Genomic DNA, 24,059 nt, shown 5'->3' with positions numbered 1-24,059 from the left:
GTTAGAATATAAATAGTATCCTGAGAGATATTCCATACAGAGGCGACAAACCACAGCAACACGTTACAAGCTATTGAGGAAATGGCCCAGTTTGAGCGACAGTCACATGTGCAGCTTATCGTGTCGCCTAGATCTGTTGTTGTAATGGGTGGCATATCGTGTCGCCTAGATCTGTTGTTCGCACAATTAGCAGCAAACGCTTGTTAATAGACTGAAGGCACCATGTCGCTTGTCACTTCATTGGGAACATCCCCTGTGGCATGTCGTTTCAGTCTGAGTACCCTTCCTTCTTTAAGGAGTTTTCCAACCGAAGTAACAAGCAGCATGCGAATACGACACATGAACGGGTTGCAGTTTGGACCCTCATGCATAGAGCACATATTTTTGGTAAATAAAAAAGCAAAATTTCGGTACAAAAAAGGAGTCAATTTCGGGTTCAAAAGCGGTAAACAAAATGAAATATCGGTGTTATAGCGGTGAAAAATTGGATGAAAAGTGGTATATAAAAAGACATTTTGGTTTTAAAATTGTGAATATAATCCTAAATTTGATTTAAAAACTACACTTATTCCACAGAATTAACATTTCACTTCTAATAGCACATTTATGTAGTTATCAGAGTATTAAGTTTATTTCTGTGTAAAGGAGTCCATTTTTGCTTCTCCAATATTAACAGCAGAATTAATCAATTTTCCGGGAATTGCATAACTCTCAGGATAATTCAGACCTCAGAAGGTGTCGCGTTGGTGAATAAACCCCGAATTTCGTGTTTGAGTTAATTTCGCTTTTTGCAGTTCATTTCGCATTATTTCGTGACAAAACATGGTCACAAAACGCATCTCACACCTTTCAAAAACATGAAAAATTAACACTGCAATGTGTTTTTTCAAATTTCGTTTTTTCGTCAAAAACGAAATATGCATGCCTCTACTCATGCACAATGAATGCTATTTTACAGGCTGGAAGTGTCTGTGTCACTAGTCACATCAGTGTGAACATCTCGTATCACTTGTCCCATTGGTCTGAAAGTATGTTGATGGTACTAAGGAGTTTTGTGGGTTTTTCTTTGTAGTTTCGTGCATATCATCAGTTATCATCATCGCCGTGATTAGTTTCAAGTTGAAAAAAAGCGACAGTAAATATCAAAAATACAAATGCTTCAGTGTGTATTTCTTTAAAAGAAACAACGACAACAAACATGATGATAATAATGAACCTAATTCCTACACAAAAATTTAGAGTTACCAAGAGCATTCCATGCATATACAGGGTGCATCACGGGAAATGGGACAATTTACAAAACACGAATAGTTAGAACTGGAAAATTTCTAATGGCCTCCACAACATGTACAGACATTGCCATTAATTATTATTATTATTTTTGAAATATGACATCCTTCAAATGTCCTCCACTAGCATCAATGCACATCTGCAGGCATCCACGGAAATTTCGCATCACATTTTGGATTATGTTTTGTGGTATTGCCTCAATCTCTTCTTCAATCACTCACTGCCTTTAAATGGGCAAGACTATCCAGCTATGGGAATACACTTTGTTTTTTAGGTATCTCCAAAGAAAGAAGTCTGGGGCGGTGAGGTCTGGGGACCTAGCCGGCACATATTTCCCATTTCTACCCTATTATTAATGTAAGTCACGATAACAGGACGTGGTCGTAATATCCTCACGACCACTGTACCAAATATCATAGCAATTATCACATTCATAGAAATGCTTCATGTAAAAGAATCAGACGTTGCAGCGAAAACTCCATTTACTCCCATTATAAGCAGACTGATACCACGTAGTGTTGCGGACACCAGCACCTCTAGCGGTATCATATTTGAGTGGAACCTGCCAGAGCACCCAGAACCGTGCTGTACCGTTTTCTACACTACCTATTCAAGGTGCTGTAGTATAACTGATGGACTAAAGCAAGGAAGTGCTCTTTCCCCACTGCTCTTCATAATTACAATGGATGCAATTAACAAAGAGGTGGGGAAGAAGATAGGAGAGGAAGAGATAAAGGTCCTGTTGTTCGCTGATGACTTGGTAATATGGGGAAACAGGGAAGAAGAAGTACTCAAAGACAGCTTGATAGTCGGAAATTAGAAGAGCAGGAACGAAATTCAGTGCAGAAAAGAGTGAAGTGCTAATAACAACAATAAACAGAGCCAGAAATGTACCAAGTATGGAAATGTTGAGGGTAGTGGAGAGTTTCAAATACTCTAGGAAGCGTAATTGAGAGAAGTGGAAGAATAGATGAGGAAGTAAACAGAAGAGGTCAAATGGGTGGTGGACTATATCAAAGCGTTCGAAGATTAATATGGAACAAGGGGATGTATCTATGAAATGCAAGAAGGTAATATACTGTGTGCCCATAATTATGTATGGAGCAGAGACTTGGACAATGACAGAGATAGACAAAAGAAAGATGCAGGCAGTGGAGATGAAATTCTTTAGGAACATGTTGGGGAAGACAAGAAGGGATAGAATAAGGAATGAGGAGATCCGACAGACTGGGAGGGTGGCAGACTCAAACAAGTATGAGGGAGCAAAAGTGGTCCCATATATAAACACACCAAACACAATTCACACCATGAATTCAGGCTGAGATTTATATGTAGTGTGTTAACAACATTGTAAGGCCATAAATTATGACCGATGGTTAGTAATATTTTTTTATGTTTTTAAAACATTTCAAATCTTTATTTTCATTTGCAGCCCAGGGCTGTATCCCCCCCCCCCAGATCCTTCCCTAAAAAAAGAAACCTTACCTCTTCTCTGAACACTTTCGCTTTCTCCTCACAGCCAGGTATCTTCTTCACAAATTCCACCACATCTTCCTGTGTCCATGTGTTCGCTTTGGGCAATCGAGAACTGATGTAGGTGTTGAGGAGCTTCGCATGCTTCGTCCAGCAGTAGGGGGTGTAGCGGTCAGGATTGGGCTGATATCCTGGGTTGAAGATAGACTGATGGACATCCTGCCTGAGCTTGTTGTCATCCGGTGGCTCTATCTTCTGGGGGACAGGTGAGAGTGGTGCCTTGACAATGTTACAAGGTGATGTGTCCTCCAAGAGCCTTGTCCTGTTGGGGTAAATAAAGTATGATTTAGACACTAAATTCTGTTCCACACAAAATAAATATTTCAGTTGCTCCGCACTTTCTTGGTTGCAGAATTTAGCTTTCACATATCCAAGTCTTTGGTATGAACTGTCCCAATTATAATACTCCGTGAGAGCCCCAAAGATGTCAGTATCAACCCAACATTTGAAGAATAACTGATTTTTAACACAAATAGGTGCTGGTCTATAAATCCAAATAACAGCAACGATGGAATTCGATGTATTGACCACTTGTCACCCAATGAAAAGCTGATTGGCAGGTCTAGGCCCTCAAAAGGATGATGCCACGGAGTTTATTTTAGAGAATCTCCTCTCAGTTCTGGTGTTTAGTAAAGCATAGATACAAATATAATAAGCTCAATATTGATCCTGGATCAAGGATATTTGGACTGAGTGTCAGCCAGCATGTCCATACTCAGTACGTATTTTATTTGAAGTGCAGTGGTATAATAAATCTTCAAAAGACACTAAATTTCTACAATAGTTATACAGGAGAACCTCAACTTTATAGTAATTCTTGAAGCAATTGTTGAAATTTTCCTGGCGGCAAATGATGAAGAAGTTTTCTCGGGATATCAGCCAGGTGACAACTTTATGTTTTTCAGGAGACCAAGTGGAAAAAAAAACTAAAATGCAGCAAATTTTACATTTTGCTATGTTGGAACCATCAAGATTGAATGTATAATGCGGGAAAATGTAAAATCAAGGGACATAAAATCAGGGTTCCACTGCATTATTCATTCACAGGATATTTGAATGTTGTAGCAATTTAAATTTGTTCATAATAGTTACAAATGTCACAATAACTCAGTTCTTGCTTTAAAATATGCATAATCTTACTTATGAGACAAACAGAGTATTAATGTGAACGATGATGAAATCAACTTTTGAAATAAATTTTGGGACAAAATTTTAAAAATAATGCAATTTCTATGACTTCTTGCCTATGTTGCAGAATACCCAGACTGCAGGAAAGCTATCAGGAAGTATTTGTAATTACATTTGATCTCATACTTTTGATACCAGGCCTAATTCTTTTACATACAAACAATTCATCTAAACCATTGTGCAACATCCTGCGAGGGAAGGGCCTACCTACCGACTGCCAGCCTCACTTCCGCCTGCTGAGTATGGGAGATCATCCAAACAGTTTCGGGGTGACATGTGGTCAGCATGTCAAACCCCCAGTTGTTGTAGTTTTCCGTGATCGGGTTACGCTACTTATTCGTAGGTCCCCAATTTTCTCACGATGGAGGGTGGCCACTGGTCCCATACACAAGCCGCTCACCAGGAGAGACTAACCTGGACATGTCCCGTAACCCGAGGAGCTTAAAGCATGCCTCCTAGACCACATGGCATGCGGGACATACAAGCAATTCACTCGAGCATAATTTAAACACTTTCCATCTAAATTTTCATATCCAGTTTTTTGCTGAATATTGTATGTGCAAAAATGTAATGTACAAAGCACCATGATTTAAAATAAACACTTGACTTAACATGTTTCTTGTAATTACACATTACAGTGCTCATCGTGTTCTATTGTACTAGAATCACACTGCTGACATTAATAAAACCAGCCCAGAATGATCAAGGAATGCAAACAGTTTGTGCGTGTATGTTTTGTTAAGCTGAGCGTTCACACCCCCTACCGCTAGGTGACACAAATCACCCACATCCTTCACATCACTCACGGTGTTTTGTGCAATCTTTTGGTCGCCCAGATTACAGGAACTTCCGCTGTGAGACTTCTTTTTGTGGGGGTTTAATCAAAAACAGGGTATTCGTCTCACCGATCCTGCATGATATCTCAGCGATAGACACTATCGACAGGCCCATGTTGATGCGATGTGTGCCGTGTCACCCGGTATGTTGACAAAAATAATGTAAGAGTTGATGGAAAAGCTAATCCCACAAACCTTTTTCTTCTTCTTCCCTCTTCGTTGTCCATATCATCATCTTCTGGAGGAAGTTCTTGCTCAGGAATGACAGGACTATCTTCAGGAGCTTCAACCTTCCGTATCTTTGGTGGCCTCCCAACAGGCCTCGATTCAGGTATTCTTCCTTCAGGTTTGCAACTACATTGAAAGAAATGGCAACATGTCAATCAAGCATTTACATTTTACTAAACATAAACTTACACACACATCAATTAACACCAACCTTACCATTTGTTGTCAGGCCCTACCTAAGCAACAAACAAAAAGTTAAAAAACAGCAGTCTGTTGGAAGGGTTTGAGCAAAAACTTCGCAAAACTTAAATTTTAAACCTTTTATTACTAGTCTTCCACTGCCTTAATTTTAGTTGATTCCTGTGCTTGGTTATTGGACTGACTTTAGTTGTAACCCTTGTGTTTTCATTTAAAGAGGAATATTTCTAAAATTAAATGACACTAAAGGTCACACAACAAGTAACTGTTCACATACATTATCCTTCCCCCCACCTAGTTTTCTAAGTATTCCCCAACCTAAGAGTGTTGAATATTAAAAGTCTCTACTCTAAAAACAAGCATAATGTTACTGTGGGCCACTGCAACTTGGTTATCACTATGTGACGTCATACAATATGACAAGATCAGCTCGTATCACGTTTCTTACCAAATTAATGAGCTCAAAACTTTAAAAAAAAAAAGTTTGTTAAAAAGCTAATTGCAGATTCTGAAAGATTGTGTCAATTTATGTATTTTATTTATTAACAATGGCTAGATGTTTATTTTATAGTTTGAGAATTTCAAGCAGGTAAAGATTAAACATTCTGCACTAAAAATTACTATAGATCCACCATCTCATTTGAAACCCTGGCATGGAAGTAGTGGTGCTGGTGTCACTTGTTTAAGTCACAGGGATGGTGAGGACGTTGGATTAACAGTGCTGTGGTGAACAGTGGGGTTGGAAAAGAATAAGAAGCCTGTAGTTCACATATTTTACAAGGTTTCAGATATCTTGATGCTAGTATAGTATGGAAGATAAATAGTAAGAGACAACACAAGAGAGAAAAAGGAATTGCACACTGATTATATCTAGCTTCCTTTCTCAAATGGTGTTACCAAAGATATATGCACCTTCTTTCCTTTGTAAATGCATCATTCCTGCAATCATACAATTCTGGCTTGCTGTAGATCCTGTCTGGAAGGAGATTATCATTGTTCAAGTTCTGCAGTGCATACGGGCAGCTGATATCCGTGTGGTGAGTGCTGTATTTCGAACCCTTCACATGACCAAAGCCTCGGCAACCAGGAGTGTGACAACCGGAATTATCTACTTCAGCTAAATCTTCTTCAGCTGCAAAATAAATAAATCATCATTACAGAGTTGTATGCGAAAAACAGATTAATTTCTAAGAATGTTTTCTCTTTAACTTCACTTGCACTGTACAGTTTTTTTAATGCAATATCATATATAGTCTTTTGTCTTTTCTACATAATCCCCAAATTACTGTACAACACTCTACAGGGTGTCCGACAAGTCCCCATATGCATATAAGTATATTACATAGTACATATTACCACTAGATATCTATGACAATTATTTATTATAACTTGAGTATCTATTTATTTACATTACAACATACTTGTGAACTTTACATTACATTATAGTACATATGCCCAATGTGTTCTTGTGTGACTAGTCGTTCCTCAGCACTGTAACTATATCTGCTCACACCAATCATGTGCAACAACTAGCATACAAATTCGAGCAAGGATTGCATGTAACCTTCAGAGCAGGTACGCCAAACACAAAAATGAAATTGTTCCCAAGCAACTGAATACCGGCCAATTTTCAACATAGCTGCAACAGGGTACATGCAAGTAGGTGTATGGGGACTTCTCGGACACCCTATACATTACATTTGAAGGCAAGTTGCCTTTGAGAAATGCCATTTTTTAAAAAAGGATACACAATACTTTTGAAATGAATGAATAATTCTGTTGTAAGATGTACTAAAGAAAATACATCTATTTCATGTATTTGTGTGTAAATGGTTTGAACTGAAGTATGCATCGTGTATATTGGCAATAAAGATTACATACGATTCTGGTGAAGATGGTGGCTGCGGTGGCTCAGTTGGTAACGCGTCTGACTACCATGCTCAAGGTCCTGGGTTCGATCCCCGGCCGGTTCAAATCCGGGAACTTTTCTAACGATGGAAGCAGCCCCGGCGCCCACCCAGTGTCGAATAACATGGGTACCTGGGGGAAACCCTGGGGGGTAAAGGCAGTCAGGGGCGTGATGCTGATCACATCACCCCCACTCATAACCAGATCAAGAAAGTGTGGGGCATTACCCCCAAACCCCCTATATGCCTTCATGGCATGGTGCTAAGCACAGGGGAGCACTTTACTTTACTTTTTTACTGGTGAAGATTACTATTGGTACACATTACAAAAAATCCATTTCTTCCTACAAAATCTAAGTGCATGGCTTACTCGAGGGCACAGGGTACTTGAATAAATACAGTATTTCAGCAAAAACAATATATATACTCCGAGAAATAAATATCAGAAGCATGTACACTAAATAAAAATAAATTAAAAGTATCTGAAAATCAAATCCTTGGGAAATATTTGGACCCAAAAGAAATGATGAAACAGGTGAGTGGAGAAGGTTACATATATAATTTAGAACTACATAATTTGTACTCCTGTCCAGATATTATTAGAATAATTAAATGAAGTATTAGTGAGCAGGCCATGTGGCACGAATGAGAGAGGAAAGAAGAGTTTACAGGATTCTTGTTGGGAAAGCTGATGGTAAGAGACCAGTAGAAAGACCAAAACGAAAATGGAGGGATAATGTTGAGATGGTCCTAAAGGAAATTGGTAGGGATGGAAAAGAGTATACAGATCTTGCTCAGGATAGGGACAGATGGAAGGCCTGTGTTGCTGCAGCCATGAATATTCAGGTTTAAGAAGGCTAGGGTGATAGATAGTTAGAGTCAAAATTCCATGACCACCCCTTATAAAATGAAAGGGAGTGTAGATTGCAGCAATTGGTCATGGTAGTAATATGTTAGGCCAAAGAGGAAACTTTTTGGTGCATGTCATGACAACGTCTGCCAGAAATGTAGAGTGACTAGCCATGTAAGGTTGTTTTTGTATGTATATCTTAGTATAGCTTGAGAAAGTTCTGGGAAACCAGAACGAAACATTACAGATAAAATCAATAAAAACCACTAAAAATAACTGTTAAGATTATTTTGCATGTACAAAAAGTGGTTATGTGAACCTTCAAGAAGAACAATGAGTCTGCATATGTGTCTGATCTTGAATCAAGCTTTAGATCTTTTGGAAGACCCCGACTTTGGTGTTAGTAGCAGTGATTCAGATGAACTGAAACAATTGGCAATTTGTGCTACAGGAACTGTTCGCATCAATCGAATGAGTAAGTTGCCAGTAAAAAACAGACAAAACACTGAAGAAAGAACCTCGTGGTACACATGATTTTAGATTTGACATTAGCAATGATGTCCTCGCTATCACATGGAAAGGCAACAACATAGTGAAAGTGATGTCAAATCATCAGATACTGCATTCATTTCCACAAGTGAAAAAGGGTCAAAGCCAAGAAAGAAATATGTGGCCATTCCCCAACCAAAAGCAATTTCTAAATACAGGGTGTCCACGCTAGAGAGATCGAGAAATAAGTGATAATTTCTAGTGAACAGAATGTATTGGTAACACAAACTTTTACTTTTACTTGATACAAAACTCACCGAGTTTCAGATGATGTTCAATGCAACTCGATATGTGCACCTTTGGTGGCTCTGTACACATCTAAATGGTATTCAACTTCCCGCCAAGTGTTCTCTAGCATTTGGGGAGTCACAAGTGCTACTGCATTTGTGATGCGGCCCCTCAGTTCCTGCAAATTTCTTGGTCTGTCTTCTTGATAAACAACGTCTTTAACATATCCCCAGAAAAAAAAATCCAAAGGGGACAAATCGGGTGACCTGGGTGGCCAGGCAAGGGGTCCTTCTCTTCTGATCCACATATCGGGGAAACGTTCATCCAAGACGTCACGTACCTGTCGATGATAATGGGCCGGTGCTCCATCTTGCTGGAAAATCGATCCTGGGGGAAATTGGTTGATTGATTGATTGATTGATATGTTGTTTTAAGTCCACTTTATGCACAGTAAGGCTAATCGGGACTGGACCTACAGTTTAAAGTGGGATCCGAACCACTTGTGCCTCTACCGGGTATCGAACCCGGGACCCCTTGATTACAAGGCGACGACGCTACCACTGCGCCATCGGGGAGGCCTGGGGGAAATTGGTCTATGGCGAAGTTATGCAACATGTCCAGATACACATGTCCTGTGACTGTAGCCTCTAAGAAGAAGAATGGTCCAATGACAGAGTTCCTCGTCAATCCACACCAGACATTCACTTTAGGCGTCTCTCTCTCATGTTTGTGAATAACATGAGGAATCTCTGAACCCCATATCCGGAAGTTGTGCCTATTGATTTTGCCGCATAAATGAAAGGTTGCTTCATCCGAGAAAACAATCTTGTCCAGATAAGAGTTGTCATTTTCAATTCGCAGAAGCATTTCAGCTGCAAAATGTGCCCTAAGCGGATGATCATTTGGCTTTATGTGGTGATGAAGCTCGATCTTGTAAGCAGTCAAATGGAGTCGCTTATGTACGACCTTGTGAATAGTCGATCTAGGAATTTGAAGTTCGGAACTAGCTCTTCGGATAGACTTCCTTGGACTCCTTGCAAATGCCGTTCTCACACGTTCGATTGTTGCCTCATTCACAGACACTTTCGCATGTTTGTCGGTTTGCGGTAGTAAAGAACCTGTTTCTCGGAGTGTTCTGTCCCATTGGAGAATCAGTTTATGACCAGGTGGATCCACATTCCACGTACGACGAACACGGCGTTGAAACAGAGTAACAGATTTCTCTTCTGCTAGCCATAACACGCACTGAACTTTCTGTTGCGGTGTCCACATGTTTTCCACTGCGCGATTGACTACTGAATGGCACCTGGCTTCCTTTCGAGACAAAAGCTATTGACGCGCATGCGCGACCGTGTAGCTGTCTGAAAACAGTGTTGCACAATCTCGGAGAGTTTCCCTTTCCTGTCATATGAAAAATACAGCAATATCCTTATCTAGTTTTAAATGGCGAGCATTTTTTTCTCGATCCCTCTAGCGTGGACACGCTGTATAATAAGCATATGGGCAGAGTCGACCCTGCTTGGTTGGTCCATTCGGAAATATCGCACAAACGTTTGAGGGGGAAAGTGGTATTTTCCTTTGATAAGAAATGCAATTCATGCAGATGTGGTTAATAGACATGTACTGTATTTATTAATTCAAGTCAAAATGCCACTTCTCACCTTCCGTTGGATGATTACTGACCTCTTTAACTGACATCAAAATCCCAGGGAGACCATCTTATCATAAAGGAGCAAAATGTGTTCTACAGAATATTCGAAAAGATCTATTGGGACATTTCAAACAAAGGACTGAAGAGGGAAAGAAAAGGAAATGTGGAGTTTGCAAGAAAAATGTTGGCAAAGAGTGCAAGAAATGCAATGTTGGTTTGCAAGTCGGTTGCTTCGAAGTGTGCCACAAATAGATATTTCAGTCGAAAACTTAGCATGTTGATTGTTTTAATGTGTGGAACAAATAAACACTTCTGTAATTACAACAAAATTACTGCATGTTTGTAATAATACATCTGTGTTGATTAACATTATCAGTGGCGACGATTTGGTTCCAAAACTGGGTGGGGCAAGGACAGTTTACTTTCCCTTGGTAGATAATGTTTAGCATACTGCGGGGACAATATTGACAACAAGTGGTGGGGCAACTGCCCCCCATGCCCCCCCCCCCCAAATTGCTGCCACTGAATGTTGTTTTACATCTACGTTATATATCTATGATAATTTCTCTTGTAGTCTACGGTTATTACAAACATAAAAACACAGTTTTTTGTGTTTTTTATACTTTATTTTAGTCAAACTAAAAGTAAATGTCTCATGAAGGGAGCGTGTGTTCTCCTGAAACGTCACAACAAAAAAATGTGTTTTTATGCTTGAAATAACCGTAGACTCCAAGAGAAATAATTCTAGAATGCAAGCAATACGTACATACAAGAAAAACTATATATCTATGTATTCATATATGGTAAATGTAAGACGAGATTGGGAATTAAGTTATGTAAATGGAAATTGAAATATGTTATTAATTTACAAAATGCTTTTATGAACCGCGGTGGCTCAGTCGGTAACGCGTCTGACTACCATGCTAAAGGTCCCGGGTTCGATCCCCGGCCGGTTCAAATCCGGGAACTTTTCTAACGTTGGAAGCAGCCCCGGCGCCCACCCAGCGTCGAATAACATGGGTACCTGGGGGAAACAAACCCTGGGGGGTAAAGGTGGTCAGGGGCGTGGTGCTGATCACATCACCCCCACTCACGACCGGATCAAGAAAGTGCGGGGCGTTACCCCCACACCCCCTATACGCCTTCATGGCATGGTGCTAAGCACAGGGGAACACTTTACCTTTTTTTTACCTTTTATGAACAAACTATGACATTTTTCGTTCTCTCATAATAACATTTACACTCAGGTGACCTAATGCAAACTTTTTAAAAAAAATCACAGAAAAAAAAATTGGGTGTTAATGGGTTAAGCAACTGAAAAAAATAATAATAATTTAAGGTTTTCACTAATACACAAATGTTCTGTTAATATTATGCTGTTGATTGGATATATCAGTGTGTGTGTGCGTGTATGGGGGAAGGGTGCAAGAGATACCTACTAAGTGGTGGTTCCAAAGGATGTCCCGTCTTGATGCACCACCCAGCAGGATGAATATCGCAGCTATCATCATCTATCCAATAGTCATAGTCATCAGGCCAGCCATCAAAATGTATTTTTATCTGATGCTCCTTCACGTCGCTGACGGTTGCCACACGAATGATGAATGGCACTCTCTTATCCACACACTCAAGCTTCATCCCTTTCCGGAAACCACTTGGTGGACGTTGCTTGAAAGCCCGTGCAGGAACAGCAACAGACTTTGTTTCTTTGAGGTAATCTTCCCAGGAGAATTTATTCGGTGCTTTGGAACCTGTAAGTAGCAATTCCATTAGATGCAGTGCACAGCACTAATGTCACATATACTTAGACACACGTACATGTAACAGACCTTGTTCAAAGTGCAGAATAGTTCTTTAATGTCAAATATAGTAGACAATCCTATGTTGGGCATGGATTAGATAAGAATGGAATACTGTCACATGAAGAAAATAGCAATCTTAATTACTGCATTCACGAATGATTTTGAGCTTAAGGATATGTGTATATTTGTTTTTAAAATTGTTCACTGAATTTGGAGAATAGAAGCAGCACTGATGAACTAGGTTACAACCAGAAAATGTTCGAGGAAGGGAGAAAGTGAGTGTGTATGTGTGAGTGTAAACTGTTGCAGATAACAATAAAGATATGACGGAATCAAAGATTCTACATTGTAGGCAGTTAAAAGCAAAGGTGGGCATTTTCGTTCAATCTCCCTCACCCTCAGAGATTGACTTTGCCCTCACCATCACGATTTGCCTTTCACCCTCACAAGTCTTCGGAGGGTGAGGTCTACCCTCATGAGGGTCACCCTCCAGAGGGTGACCACCACTGTTTAAGGTAAAAAATACTATACTACTTTATTGTGTTTTCGGGGTTGTTACAATTTTTTGATTATGAAATTCCCCGACATTTCCAGGTTTTCCAGTATAAAATTGATTCTTTTTTCCAAACACTGTTACCAGTTGATACAGATATATTGATATCGGTATCAACTCAGCCTTAACTACAATATTACTTTACCTTTAGGCACACACGGGAGACGTACTACAGCCCCTGGCCATATTATTAGACGCACCACAATTTTTTTTGAAAATAATAGTTTTGAAGGGGAAAATTATACAAAATTCAACATTAGTTATCTGAAAAATTTCCTGCATGTTATTTAAACCCTGGCAAATATGAGTAATACGTACAAATGCACTTTCTTGCACAACATTGATAACAATAATTGTAATAGTAATTATAATACATAGTAATGTAATTCGACACAGTGGACAATTTTAACAGTTCGCTTACTTTTCACATTTAAAATGTTGCAATAGGGATCTTTGTGGCTGAAGTTTGATTATTGTAATGAACAATATGAAAAGAGGAGGTACTGTTGTTACAAACAATACCGCCAACACCAAACATCTCTGTTGTTGAACGAACATGCCGCAGTTCAATTCAAGCTGAGTTGAGAGGAGGACGTCTTGCGAATAGTGAATCGTATTTGTGCTAAATTTTACAATGATATTGTTTTTGTACACTGTCAGTATATTTTTTAAAATTTAATTATTAACATTAGGGAGTCATGGGTAAAAAAAGTGACTTGACACCGAGAAAGATGGCTGAAATTAAGACACTAATAAAGACAAAAATGTTCTCTAATCGTGAGATTTCTCGACGATCTGATGTGTCTGAAGCATCGGTGAGGCGAATAAAGAAGAAAATTGAATATGGTGGACAGTGTGAGCCACAAAAGGAGGGCAGATGTGGACGTAAAACAATTTTTACTCCAAGATCCTTACGCTGTTTGAAGAACATTTGCCTCACGAATAGATTTGCGAGTACAAAGGAACTTAAAGATAAACTTGAAAAGAGTGGTGTTCGTGCATCTGAAAGAGCAGTAAGGCTTAGCTTTCTGATATGAACCTGAAGGCACTCAGACCTGCTAAGAAGCCAAAATGAACCCCTGTTATGATTCGTAAACGTTTTCGTTGGGCAAAAGCTCACAAAGAAAAAGATTTGAAATTTTGGAGATTGTTTGCTTTAGTGACGAGTGCACGTTTGAAATCTTGGGGAATAAATCTCAGTTTGTGAGGAGACGTCCAGGTGAAAAATACAATCCTGATTGTGTTGTGCAGACTGTAAAATATCCGATAAAAGTTATGATTTGGTCAGTCATTAGTGGCAAAGGTACAGGACGTCTGTATTTGGTTCAAGGAACAATGAGGCAAGAACAGTATAGGAAAGTGCTTAGAAGAAAGTTGCTACCTCAAGTAAGATAATGGTTCCCAAATGGAGAACCGTTCGTATTCATGCAGGATGGAGCCTCATCCCATACCGCAAAATCAATAAAACCGTTTCTACAGAGTGAAAATGTCACTCTCTTGCCCTGGCCGGGAAACTCTCCAGATATGAACCCAATTGAAAATGTTTGGTACCTAGTAAAAAAAGAAGTGGCAAAGCAAACAATTACGACGAGAATTGGCCTAATTGAAAAAATAATTCAAGTGTGGAATCACCATCCTCATATGAAAGAGACAGTACAAGCATGCATTGACAAATCCAAGCACTGATAAAGACCAAAGGCGACTCAACCAAATATTAAAATTGACTTCCAGTCATATGTACATATTATGTAGCTAATATTCAAGAAACACAGTAAGAAATTATATTTGTAAGTATTAAAGTATCAAGTAATTGTTTTTTGTTAAGGTTCACATGTAATCAATGTAATATTTCATGTAATAAAATATAAATAAAATAAATAGAGAATAACAAAAAAAAATAGACGAGATAATAACATCCTTAAAATTTTGCATAAAATTTGGAGGTGCGTCTAATAATTTGGCCAGGGGCTGTATGTAGAATGGAAGCGCTAGCATTATTTTAACTCTATGAATTCTATGAAAGACCTTTGGTGAAAATATTGTAAATTAAACACCAAACAAAACAACCCAAACTGACCATGTTACAGAAAACTTTGAACTTACCATTAGGAGGTGTTAGTGTGTGCCCATGGGATTCACACCAGCCTACAGGATGTATGTATGGTGAGGTTGGATCTGCCCAGTAATCGTAGATATCGTCCCAGCTATCAAAGTGAACTAGAATCCGGTTGTCAAGCAAGCCTGCTACAGTAGCTACACACACCAGTGAAGAATTCTTCCTATCAACAGCTTCTAATTTCATACCAAGGCGGAAACCATTTGGGCATATCGTCTGGAAAGAAAAGCCTATTCACACTTCATCTGTTCTCCACACTATAAACACAATATAAAAAGGAAAAGAAGGGGAAAATGTAAGCAGTGTGCCTCGTGAAAGTATAAACAAATTCAAACACTGAATAAATACACGTAAACAAGTTACTAACTGTGACAAACACTGAAGATGGAAGAAAGAAGCAGAAAACAACTTTAATACTTGATTCCTCAGAAAATGCAAAATGTTACTTCAACATAGAGAATGCAACAAATATATTAAATATTTTATTTATACTGCACAAGTATGCACATCATTAGTAAAGTTTTTATACAATTTAGATAGAGTTTGTCTTAAGTTCACTTTACACTTGGAGAGGCTTATGAAGAACAGACCTACATTTTAAAGTGAGATCTGAATTATTGTGACATGGACCTCGACTAGGGATGGACAAAAAAATCCGGAATCCGGATTCAAAAATTATACTATCTGGATTTCAGAGGGAATCCGGATTACGGACAAAATCCAGATTTCGGAGGGAATCCGGATTTTGGATAAAACCCTTCCAAAAGCCGGATTTCCTCTGAAATCTGGATTCTCCATTTTTAGTATCCGATTCTGGATTTTAAATATCCGGATTTGGCCATCCCTAACCTCGACGAGGAATCATACTCAAAACCTCTTCATTATAAGGTGACAGCATTAGTTACACTTTCATGAAAGCTCAATTCACTCGAAGGTTGTGATCAAGAAATGTATTGAGTAATACTCAATACACACCCATTTTTGAGCCTTCATGGTAATCACATGAGAAGAATATCTAATATATCTTTATTATTATAAAGTTAACACATGTCTCCAAAAAAATTTACTCATGCAAAGAAAGGATATAGTTACAACTAGGGCTTAGTCAATAACAATGGTGGTGTATCAGCTGATAAGAGTGATACCTGGAAGTATTGGTTGGATTTTAATTTACCAATACCAGTGGATACATTTCAGACATTTTGATCTTTTCGCAGGGACCATGAAAATGTAGCATGACATTTTCGTGAAGTCTAATTATCATGGTAATTATCCAAATTTGAATTCTTCATTTATTTTGTACCAATGTTATGATAATGTGATTGCATAAGAAGTACTTTAATATTCTGATGTTATTCTTTTATATTTTGAAGCCAAACTGTGATAAATTGATTCTTATAATTGGAATGCAATACTTAAAAACTAATATTAATCAATATTTTGAACAACTTTTAATTATTACTAGAGCCTGGAAGTTGAGGCATTTATGACGTAGAAAATAGACACAAAAAGAAAGAAAAAAAATAAGCACGATAAACCTAAAAAGTGGAAAATTCCTAGTCACGTATACCCATAATTTCACTCAAAAAGTTATATTACACATGGAAATAACATTTTTACTTTCCTTGCAAAGTAAAAGTTTTCAACATTCAGTCTGTTAGAAAGAATGCTGTTTTATAACAGAAAATTACCTCTACTTCAACAGAAGTAATTGGAGCATACAGAAGCAGGCTATTGTAACCCGATTCATACCATCAAGAAAAGAATCTCCACCTTTTATAATATCAAATATTTTTTTCAATTTTTCAAATTCCACATTTGCACTTTTCTGCAACAGCAAGCTTTTTTTTCACCTGTCACTTCAATCAGCTGCTGCACCAATTCCTCGAAGACTTACATGGATGCAATAAGTTTTTCACCCCTTTTACCCCAGCTTTATAACTGTCTCTTGCAACATTATACTGTGCTGATAAATAACGTTTTTGAAAGAAAACATTCTAAATTTCATTGAAAATGACAAAAAAGGCATTTAAAATTAAAAATAAGCAGTAGGGTACAAAATAGGCAAAATGGAAAAGGTTCTAAAACATTAGCATCAACATAAAAGCCATATTATGCTCATAAAATATTGGGCCATTCCATGTCAAATCAGGCAGGAGTTGATCCTCATAGTCACCGATTTTGAAGATACTTGGTACACAGCTTTGCTTTGCTCCAAAATGGATACCTATGAAAGGATTTTGCTGAAATATGATTATTACGAATTATATGAGGGTTGTTCAAAATGTCATTTTTTAGCAACATGCCCTTTTCAATTATGTATATCTCGGGAAGGAATGAAGACACAGAAGCGTTCTTGAGTTCGTTGTAAAGAGGCAAGATGGGTAGCATATTATGATGTGAACAAATGTTGAAACTTGTTAAAATTTGAACACTTTGTTCGAATGTTAAAAAATTTCAAGTTTGAATAGCTCAAAACACCCCAATAGATTTTTCTCATTTTTGGATATTTTTAACTACCATCCTTCCTCTTTATAGTGAGAAAGTTTTATGGAGGTATTTTTTAAGGAAGAAAAATGAGATTGAAATTTGTCCTGCATCAGCAATGAACTGAACTGCAGCGTTCCTATGATGAGACTTTTCATTTGTGTCACGCTAAAAAATATATATACTTATTATTAAGATGTAAAACGAGTTACTAAAGATATATCCACAAAACTTACTTGTAAATGTTCTATCAATAAACACAGGATCCAAAGAGTTTGTTAGGCACATATCACACACCCTAATTGACACCAAAATCAAAGAGACGCATGCAATTATGCACTTTCCGCACGAGCTGAATATTGACAGCAGTCAGACTCATCATGTTTGGCTCCCACTATTACAACAGCTCAAACTAATCACGCGCAGCAGACGAAATGGCTACACCAACACCCCTAGCGATAGTCGAGGAAACAACAACAGGAACCGGAAGTCAACTTAGCAGTGAAGCATTGAGTTCCCAAGTGGATGGTGGCAGAGGCCACCGAAATTAATAGAACATTTACAAGTAAGTTTCGCGGATATATTTTTAGTAACTCGTTTACATCTTATAATATCAACTGCGTTGTTTATTCCCCTCAACATGAATATACTTATTGTTCAGGGACAGACGATATTCCACTTGATAATTGGCTTCCTTGTGTGCTGTTATTACTAATTTATACGTTATTGTTTCCATATTTTTTAGCCACTTTCGTGTGGGACGAGATGGATGTGGCAGAAGGTGCCATTTCAATCTGCTGAGGGTCGCCATAGTTGTTTTGGCTGTATGAGGCCGTGCATTGTCTTGAAGGAAGGCTACCTGCTTTCCACCTCTCTTCCACTTGGATTGGATCTTTTCCTTCACTTCTGTTGTCAGGAGTTCTGAGTAATAAGCTGCAGTGACTGTTCTGGCATCTTGAAGAAAGTCTACATGGATAACCCCCTGCCAGTCCCAAGAAACCGTTGCAATCACTTTTCCTACCGAACTGGTCCTCTGCACTTTTTTGGGTCTGAGAGAACCCGTATGTTGCCACTCACGTGATGACTGCTGGGACTCATTCTCCACATGCTCTCTTCCCTCTCTGAAGTACTTACACCACTCAAACAAACGGGTTCGTGAGAGACACTCTTTCCCATACTGTTGTTTGAGTCTCTGCAAAATTTCAGATGGCTGGACGTTTTCTCCAACGAGAAATTTGATCACAATGCATTGTTCCAAGTTCCGCGGCACTTTTTGTTCACTCATCACTCTAGCAACACTCAGACACAACTGAGCAGGTTCTAACCTGTGTGGGAGGGAGGGTGGGGATTGTGGCTCTATTCTCCCAAGGAAGCACACCTACTGCGGATGGCAGGTTGTTTGAAAAAATCAGTCCCGGTCATATTTGAATAACCCAGTATCCCGTTTGTAATGCGCAGTACAATGCAGGTTCAAGAATGTCTTTCTAAATTGTAAGTCGTGAAGCTGTTGCTATGTGGACCAAGAGGAGAATATTGTCTTGTGTATGCAATGAGTCACCATGATTTTTGAGCAAGTTATTTTCCATTATTTCTCCCCACAACAGACCGCTGATACGCCTACTGTGTAACAGTGCCGCTTTTCTTGATGTCTCAAAACACTTCGATACAAACTGAAAAATCATGAGAAACGGTCATTTCACTTTTATAGTGTTTTCCTAAAAATTATTACTAAAGAAATCCAACCTGGTAATTTGTATTACTGTCTGTTGATATATACGTGTTATATACAGTGACATAGTGAAAGCATGTGTGGTTTCATGTTGGCTGTCCAAATTATACCGTGCATAATATGCACCGCAGTTTTTGGGGGCAAACCTTTTGGAAAAAAGTGTGTATTTTATTTGAGTAAACACGGTAAGTTAAGACAAGAATAGTGTTATTTTAAAGCATGTAAAAGGTAAATTAGTTTAAAAGAGATTAACAAAAGAAGGTAAAGACAATGTAGAGTGTTCTGTCACTTGCTGTCTACTCCATTTCAGGCTTGTAACTAACTGTCTTTACAATATGGCTACCTGGCTTGCAGGAAGTACAGGTGCTAGCACTTTATGTTGACAATTTTTGATTACTATGGCTGTCATTTATTTTTCTTCATTCAACATGGAAAGACTGAATTTTTGGTCAGTAGTTCTTTCCAATAATAATTGCCATCCTTTATCTAATGGTCCTGCATGCTTGTTTAAATCTTTTTAAGATAGCAAATGAATTAATAAAATAGATTCTTTCTGTATCAGGGACGGCGCCAGAAATTTTCGACCGGGTGGGCAGAAGCTCCTTAGTGATAGATTAGGGTGGGCAGTATAAATGTAAGACCATGTACGTGTACGTAAGACGTATGTATCCCCCTCTCTCTCTTACACTCCCGATTATCCTCTTACTTCTTTTCCCTTTCCTTGTTTTCTTCTTTATTCTTTTCTAATCTATTCTCGCATCTTGTTCCATTTCCTTTTGTTTTGTCTCTGATGGACACAAGGAAGTGTTTACACATGCGCAGCCATACATTCTAATGTATGCATGTTAATACAGTCAAATAAATTTGAATTAGATTTAAGCTTGTGTTGCAAATACAAGGCACATACTTGATTTTATGTATTCGGCGACAATGATAGAAAGTGCGATGGTAGACAATCTTGCAGTTTCTCGTAATTTAAATGCATGTTCCCGAGCATAGTATTTTCATCGTATGAGTTTTTAACTGAAAGAGTTTTCTTACTCCTTAGGGGTCACTTTTCTTGGCTTACAAGGTTTGTACAACTGACAAATCTATCTGAATGTTTGTAGTAGCGGCGATTGGGTGCCAAGATTTGAGGGGCAAGGACAATATACTTTTTCTTGGTAGAAAAGGCTTAGCATAAAGACGCCATAGTGCGGGGCAAAAAGTGGCAAAATTTGGCTTGGGAACCGCATCTCCCACTTCCCGGTTCTCCTAATCGCCGCCACTGAATGTTTGGATTAAAATGAACGTCTTATTAGGAATGATTTAAAACACACACGGAAATCAAATTCTTTGTTCATTGTCCATGAAGTATTCCTAGGCTAATGAAAGGCTATTTTGACAGAATATCACTCACAAACAAGTAAGATCGAAAAATCTGTTCAGAATTGAAGAGATTATTAGCTAAGTTGTTATTCATTTTCTGAACTGTCATGTTACTAATGCGGGAGAAGCAATACACGTATGGTTGGTTACATGAACATATTTTTTGAGGTAACAAAATGATTTAGGACACAAGGAATTCATCGAAGTTGATCACCGTGCCAGTAATAATTCATCTATTTGTCATAATGACTTGGGTTGCATGGCGTGACCATTTCGAACACACTAGAATGTCAACCTCTATCCTGTGCAGCACACCCTGGAAACTTGATTTTTCAGGCAACGAGTCCCTGGTGCTTGGAACCACTGTCAAAGTAATAATTTATGAGGGTTTGTATTTTGAGTGTCAGCTTGTTTGTTTTCGCCCCTTCGTTACTTTAATCTAATCACCATTGAACCTTATCGTCGTCATTATCAAAATTAGCAGAAAAATGACTTAACCTTTAAACAGCCAATGGGTCATATATACCCATGGTGCGGATTACAACATTCACGTGCTTTTAGGACCTTCATACTTGTATGTGAGGTTGTAAACGCTGACAGATGTTGAGACAAGACATTGAAATGTCATGTGGAAGAAAACCCACCCCCTCCCCTTTCTCTAATATGCAAATTAGCTATTTTTAGCCAAAATGCAATTGTACATATTGCTTCATATTTCAGCTTGTATGAGAACTAGAACTTGAAACAAGTTTCGCTTTGTTGCAAAAGGTCTACTCTTTGAAAACAATGCAAATGTTTGCGCCCTTTTTCCAAAATAACGGGAGAAGAGGGTGCAAACGCCAGATTTTTTTTCATTGAAATTTTTGGACTTGGCCCCTCCCAACCCCGTTTTTCTCACTTGGGATTTCTAAAAATTGTACACGGTCGCGTGCTCTGATGTTTTTTCTTTCAAACAAAAGTTATCCGAAGTAGATTGCTCAAATAGTATCCGAGATATAACGTTTTTCTGAAATAAGTGTAAAAATTTAAAAATCGCGTGCAAAGGCCGCGGCGAGAGAGGGGTTACTTTCGAAAACCGGCTCGGCTCTTTAAAGGTTACATATAACAAATCAACCACAACACACTCTTCCAAAAATGGAGTTGCATTAGTTCATACCTCTTAGAAAGTTGAGATGGTAGTTTCAATTGCACAGCGTTTCATTAGTGGATCAAGTCAAGGCAGCTAATTCCGTGAACAATGATGTTGTTTTCCCGAAGTCTCAAATATTTTCCTCAGGCAATCACCCTCCTAAAATTCTGTGGTGATAAAATGCCACGTTTGGTGCGAGTTCTTTCTGTATATTTTTTCCCAAAGGCATAACGCTGTCGCATTATAATGAAGACGTCCTGTGTTCGACTCCCCCCTCCTCTGGTGGAAGCACAATGCACACTGGTTCCACGTTAAACTGTAGGTTTAGTCCCGATTAGCCTATCTGAGCACAAAAGTGGATTTAAAAACAAACTAATAAAATCGTCTTCTGGATACTTCGTGACGTAACTTCTTTTCTTTACTTCAGCTGCATGTACAGATTCTGATGACATTTTCGGCTGATTCATGTGGCAAAATTTATGTATGGAACGAGGATTTCTAAATAGGATAAGCCACTCATTAGCAATTGAATAATTCTGTAGCTTTTTCCATACATTACTGGTTTATTAAAATTTATTCACTGCAGTATTGTAGTGATTATTGTGATTCCTTCTTATTAGTAAAATGAATATAAAGTTGATATTTCGCATACCATATTGATATTTGAAGATAAGAAGTATATAAAAATTGCAATGAAATAAAAAAAGGGACACTTCTGGAATTTTAATGCAGAGCTAATTAAAACTATATTATACTCTCTAGGTTTATGACTTCAGCAACAGAAGCCATCCATCTGTCCCTATTCAGGGCAAGATCAATCCAATCTTTTCGATCCTTGCCGATTTCTTTTAGGTCCATCTCAACGTTATCCCTCCATCCTCATCTTGGCCTTCCTACTGGTCTCTTACCATCAGGTTTCCCAACAAGAATCCTGTAAACTATTTTTTTCCTCTGCCATTCGTGTCACATGGCCTAGCCATCTAAGTCTTCTTAATTAAATTATTCTAATAATAATAATTAAAAAGTCAAAATAATGTATTGTGTTGCCGGTGGAAGTAACGCTAAGATGATGATTTTATTTGTTTAGAGATTATTTAACCATACCCAGGCCGGGATTTATATACGTATGTGGAGACCCGGAGCCGCAGTCCTCAAGTTCGACCTAAATTCTGATATAATCTTGATCATACCCTGCATAATTTTGAGCCTCCTAAGCCTACTAACTGCTTTTAATCATGGAAGTATTCATTTGATCACAGTTTTTGTTTCAATAGCTCTAGTATTTACTTTCACTTTCTAATGACAAAATTGGCTTTTTATGGGTTTATGTGAATATTTCTAGCATAGATAATATTCACAACTAAAATATACATGTTATGAACACCAGAATACACTTATTTATCGAATTATTCATATATCTCCGAGTATATGTACTTATTGAATTTGATTGGGTGGGCAATCGGGTGGGCACAGGAATTTTTGGGTGGGTGCTTGCCCACCTGTGCCCACCCCTGGCGCCATCCCTGTTCTGTATACAAAATTTTTAAAACCAATAAAACATGAAAGCAAAACAGAATATTAGTTCTGGAACAGGAGATCAGTCGATATGCATACATTGTCAATATCAGCTACAAAAAAAGCAAATATATAAGTTTGAAGATCAAATCAACCTTCATGAACAATAAGTATTATCCTGAAATACATCAAACTGATTCTAAGTTAACAATCTGGAAATAAGTATCATCAAAGAGAGAGCAAAAGATACTTACACTTCCAGTTTTATTTGCAAACAAATGCCTCGGAGCAGCCTGTGCTTTGCACTGCTTCAGATGATTACTCCAGTTAAAATTTGCAGCCGTATAGCCTCTTGGTGCATGCAGTCTGTGGCCATTCTTCTCACACCAACCAGCAGGAAATATATCCATAGAATCAGCATTCACCCAGAAATCATGGTTTTCTGGAAAGCCATCGAAGTGCAGACGAACCCTATAACCTGTAAGTGAATGCAATCTTTAGAAACTTGCATTGCCAGCTCGGTGGCTGAATACGTCAATTTTCAATCTTGCCTGAATTTGACTCCCAACTTGGGCATGGTTCTTTATGAGTGTCCCTTCACCAATTTCATCTTCTGATCATTTATCCTCTGTTGCAATTATCCAAAAATGGCAAAAATTCAATGTGAAATAACAAAAGTACAAAACAATAGACACAATTTTTGTAAACTTGCACATGTTACTTCAAGAAAAACGAACATCAGATGGGCTCTGTAGCAATACTACATTAAGAGTTCTTTCCTTTATGATATAGATATCAAGAAGATATAAATTTTATTTATCTGACACTTACTCGTATTTCTTATCTATTTTGAAACATCATTGTACTCAACATCTGTTACTCAAATCTGTATATCCTACATA

The 24,059-nt window shown here is 38.2% G+C and overlaps 1 protein-coding gene across 5 annotated transcripts in view; it reads right to left on the bottom strand.

Annotated features, from left to right (window-relative positions):
* l(3)mbt (lethal (3) malignant brain tumor) overlaps positions 1–24,059 on the bottom strand; it is a 65,917-nt gene that overhangs the window by 2,031 nt on the left and 39,827 nt on the right. For all 5 annotated transcript variants that reach the window (XM_083130625.1, XM_083130629.1, XM_083130627.1 and 2 more), the window contains exons 9-14: positions 23,412–23,635; positions 14,917–15,145; positions 11,898–12,209; positions 6,186–6,405; positions 5,043–5,201; positions 2,776–3,085 (exon numbers count right to left, since the gene is read on the bottom strand). In XM_083130625.1, the coding sequence (XP_082986751.1) occupies positions 2,776–3,085; positions 5,043–5,201; positions 6,186–6,405; positions 11,898–12,209; positions 14,917–15,145; positions 23,412–23,635 (1,454 nt within the window). The remainder of the gene's footprint in view (positions 1–2,775; positions 3,086–5,042; positions 5,202–6,185; positions 6,406–11,897; positions 12,210–14,916; positions 15,146–23,411; positions 23,636–24,059) is intronic.

This window comes from Lepisma saccharinum, chromosome 1, assembly GCF_977018435.1.
Source record: "Lepisma saccharinum chromosome 1, izLepSacc3.1, whole genome shotgun sequence".
NCBI classification, from domain to species: domain Eukaryota; kingdom Metazoa; phylum Arthropoda; class Insecta; order Zygentoma; family Lepismatidae; genus Lepisma; species Lepisma saccharinum.
The sequence above is the reverse complement of the archived record's forward strand: the minus strand, read 5'-3'. Positions and strand labels throughout refer to the sequence as shown.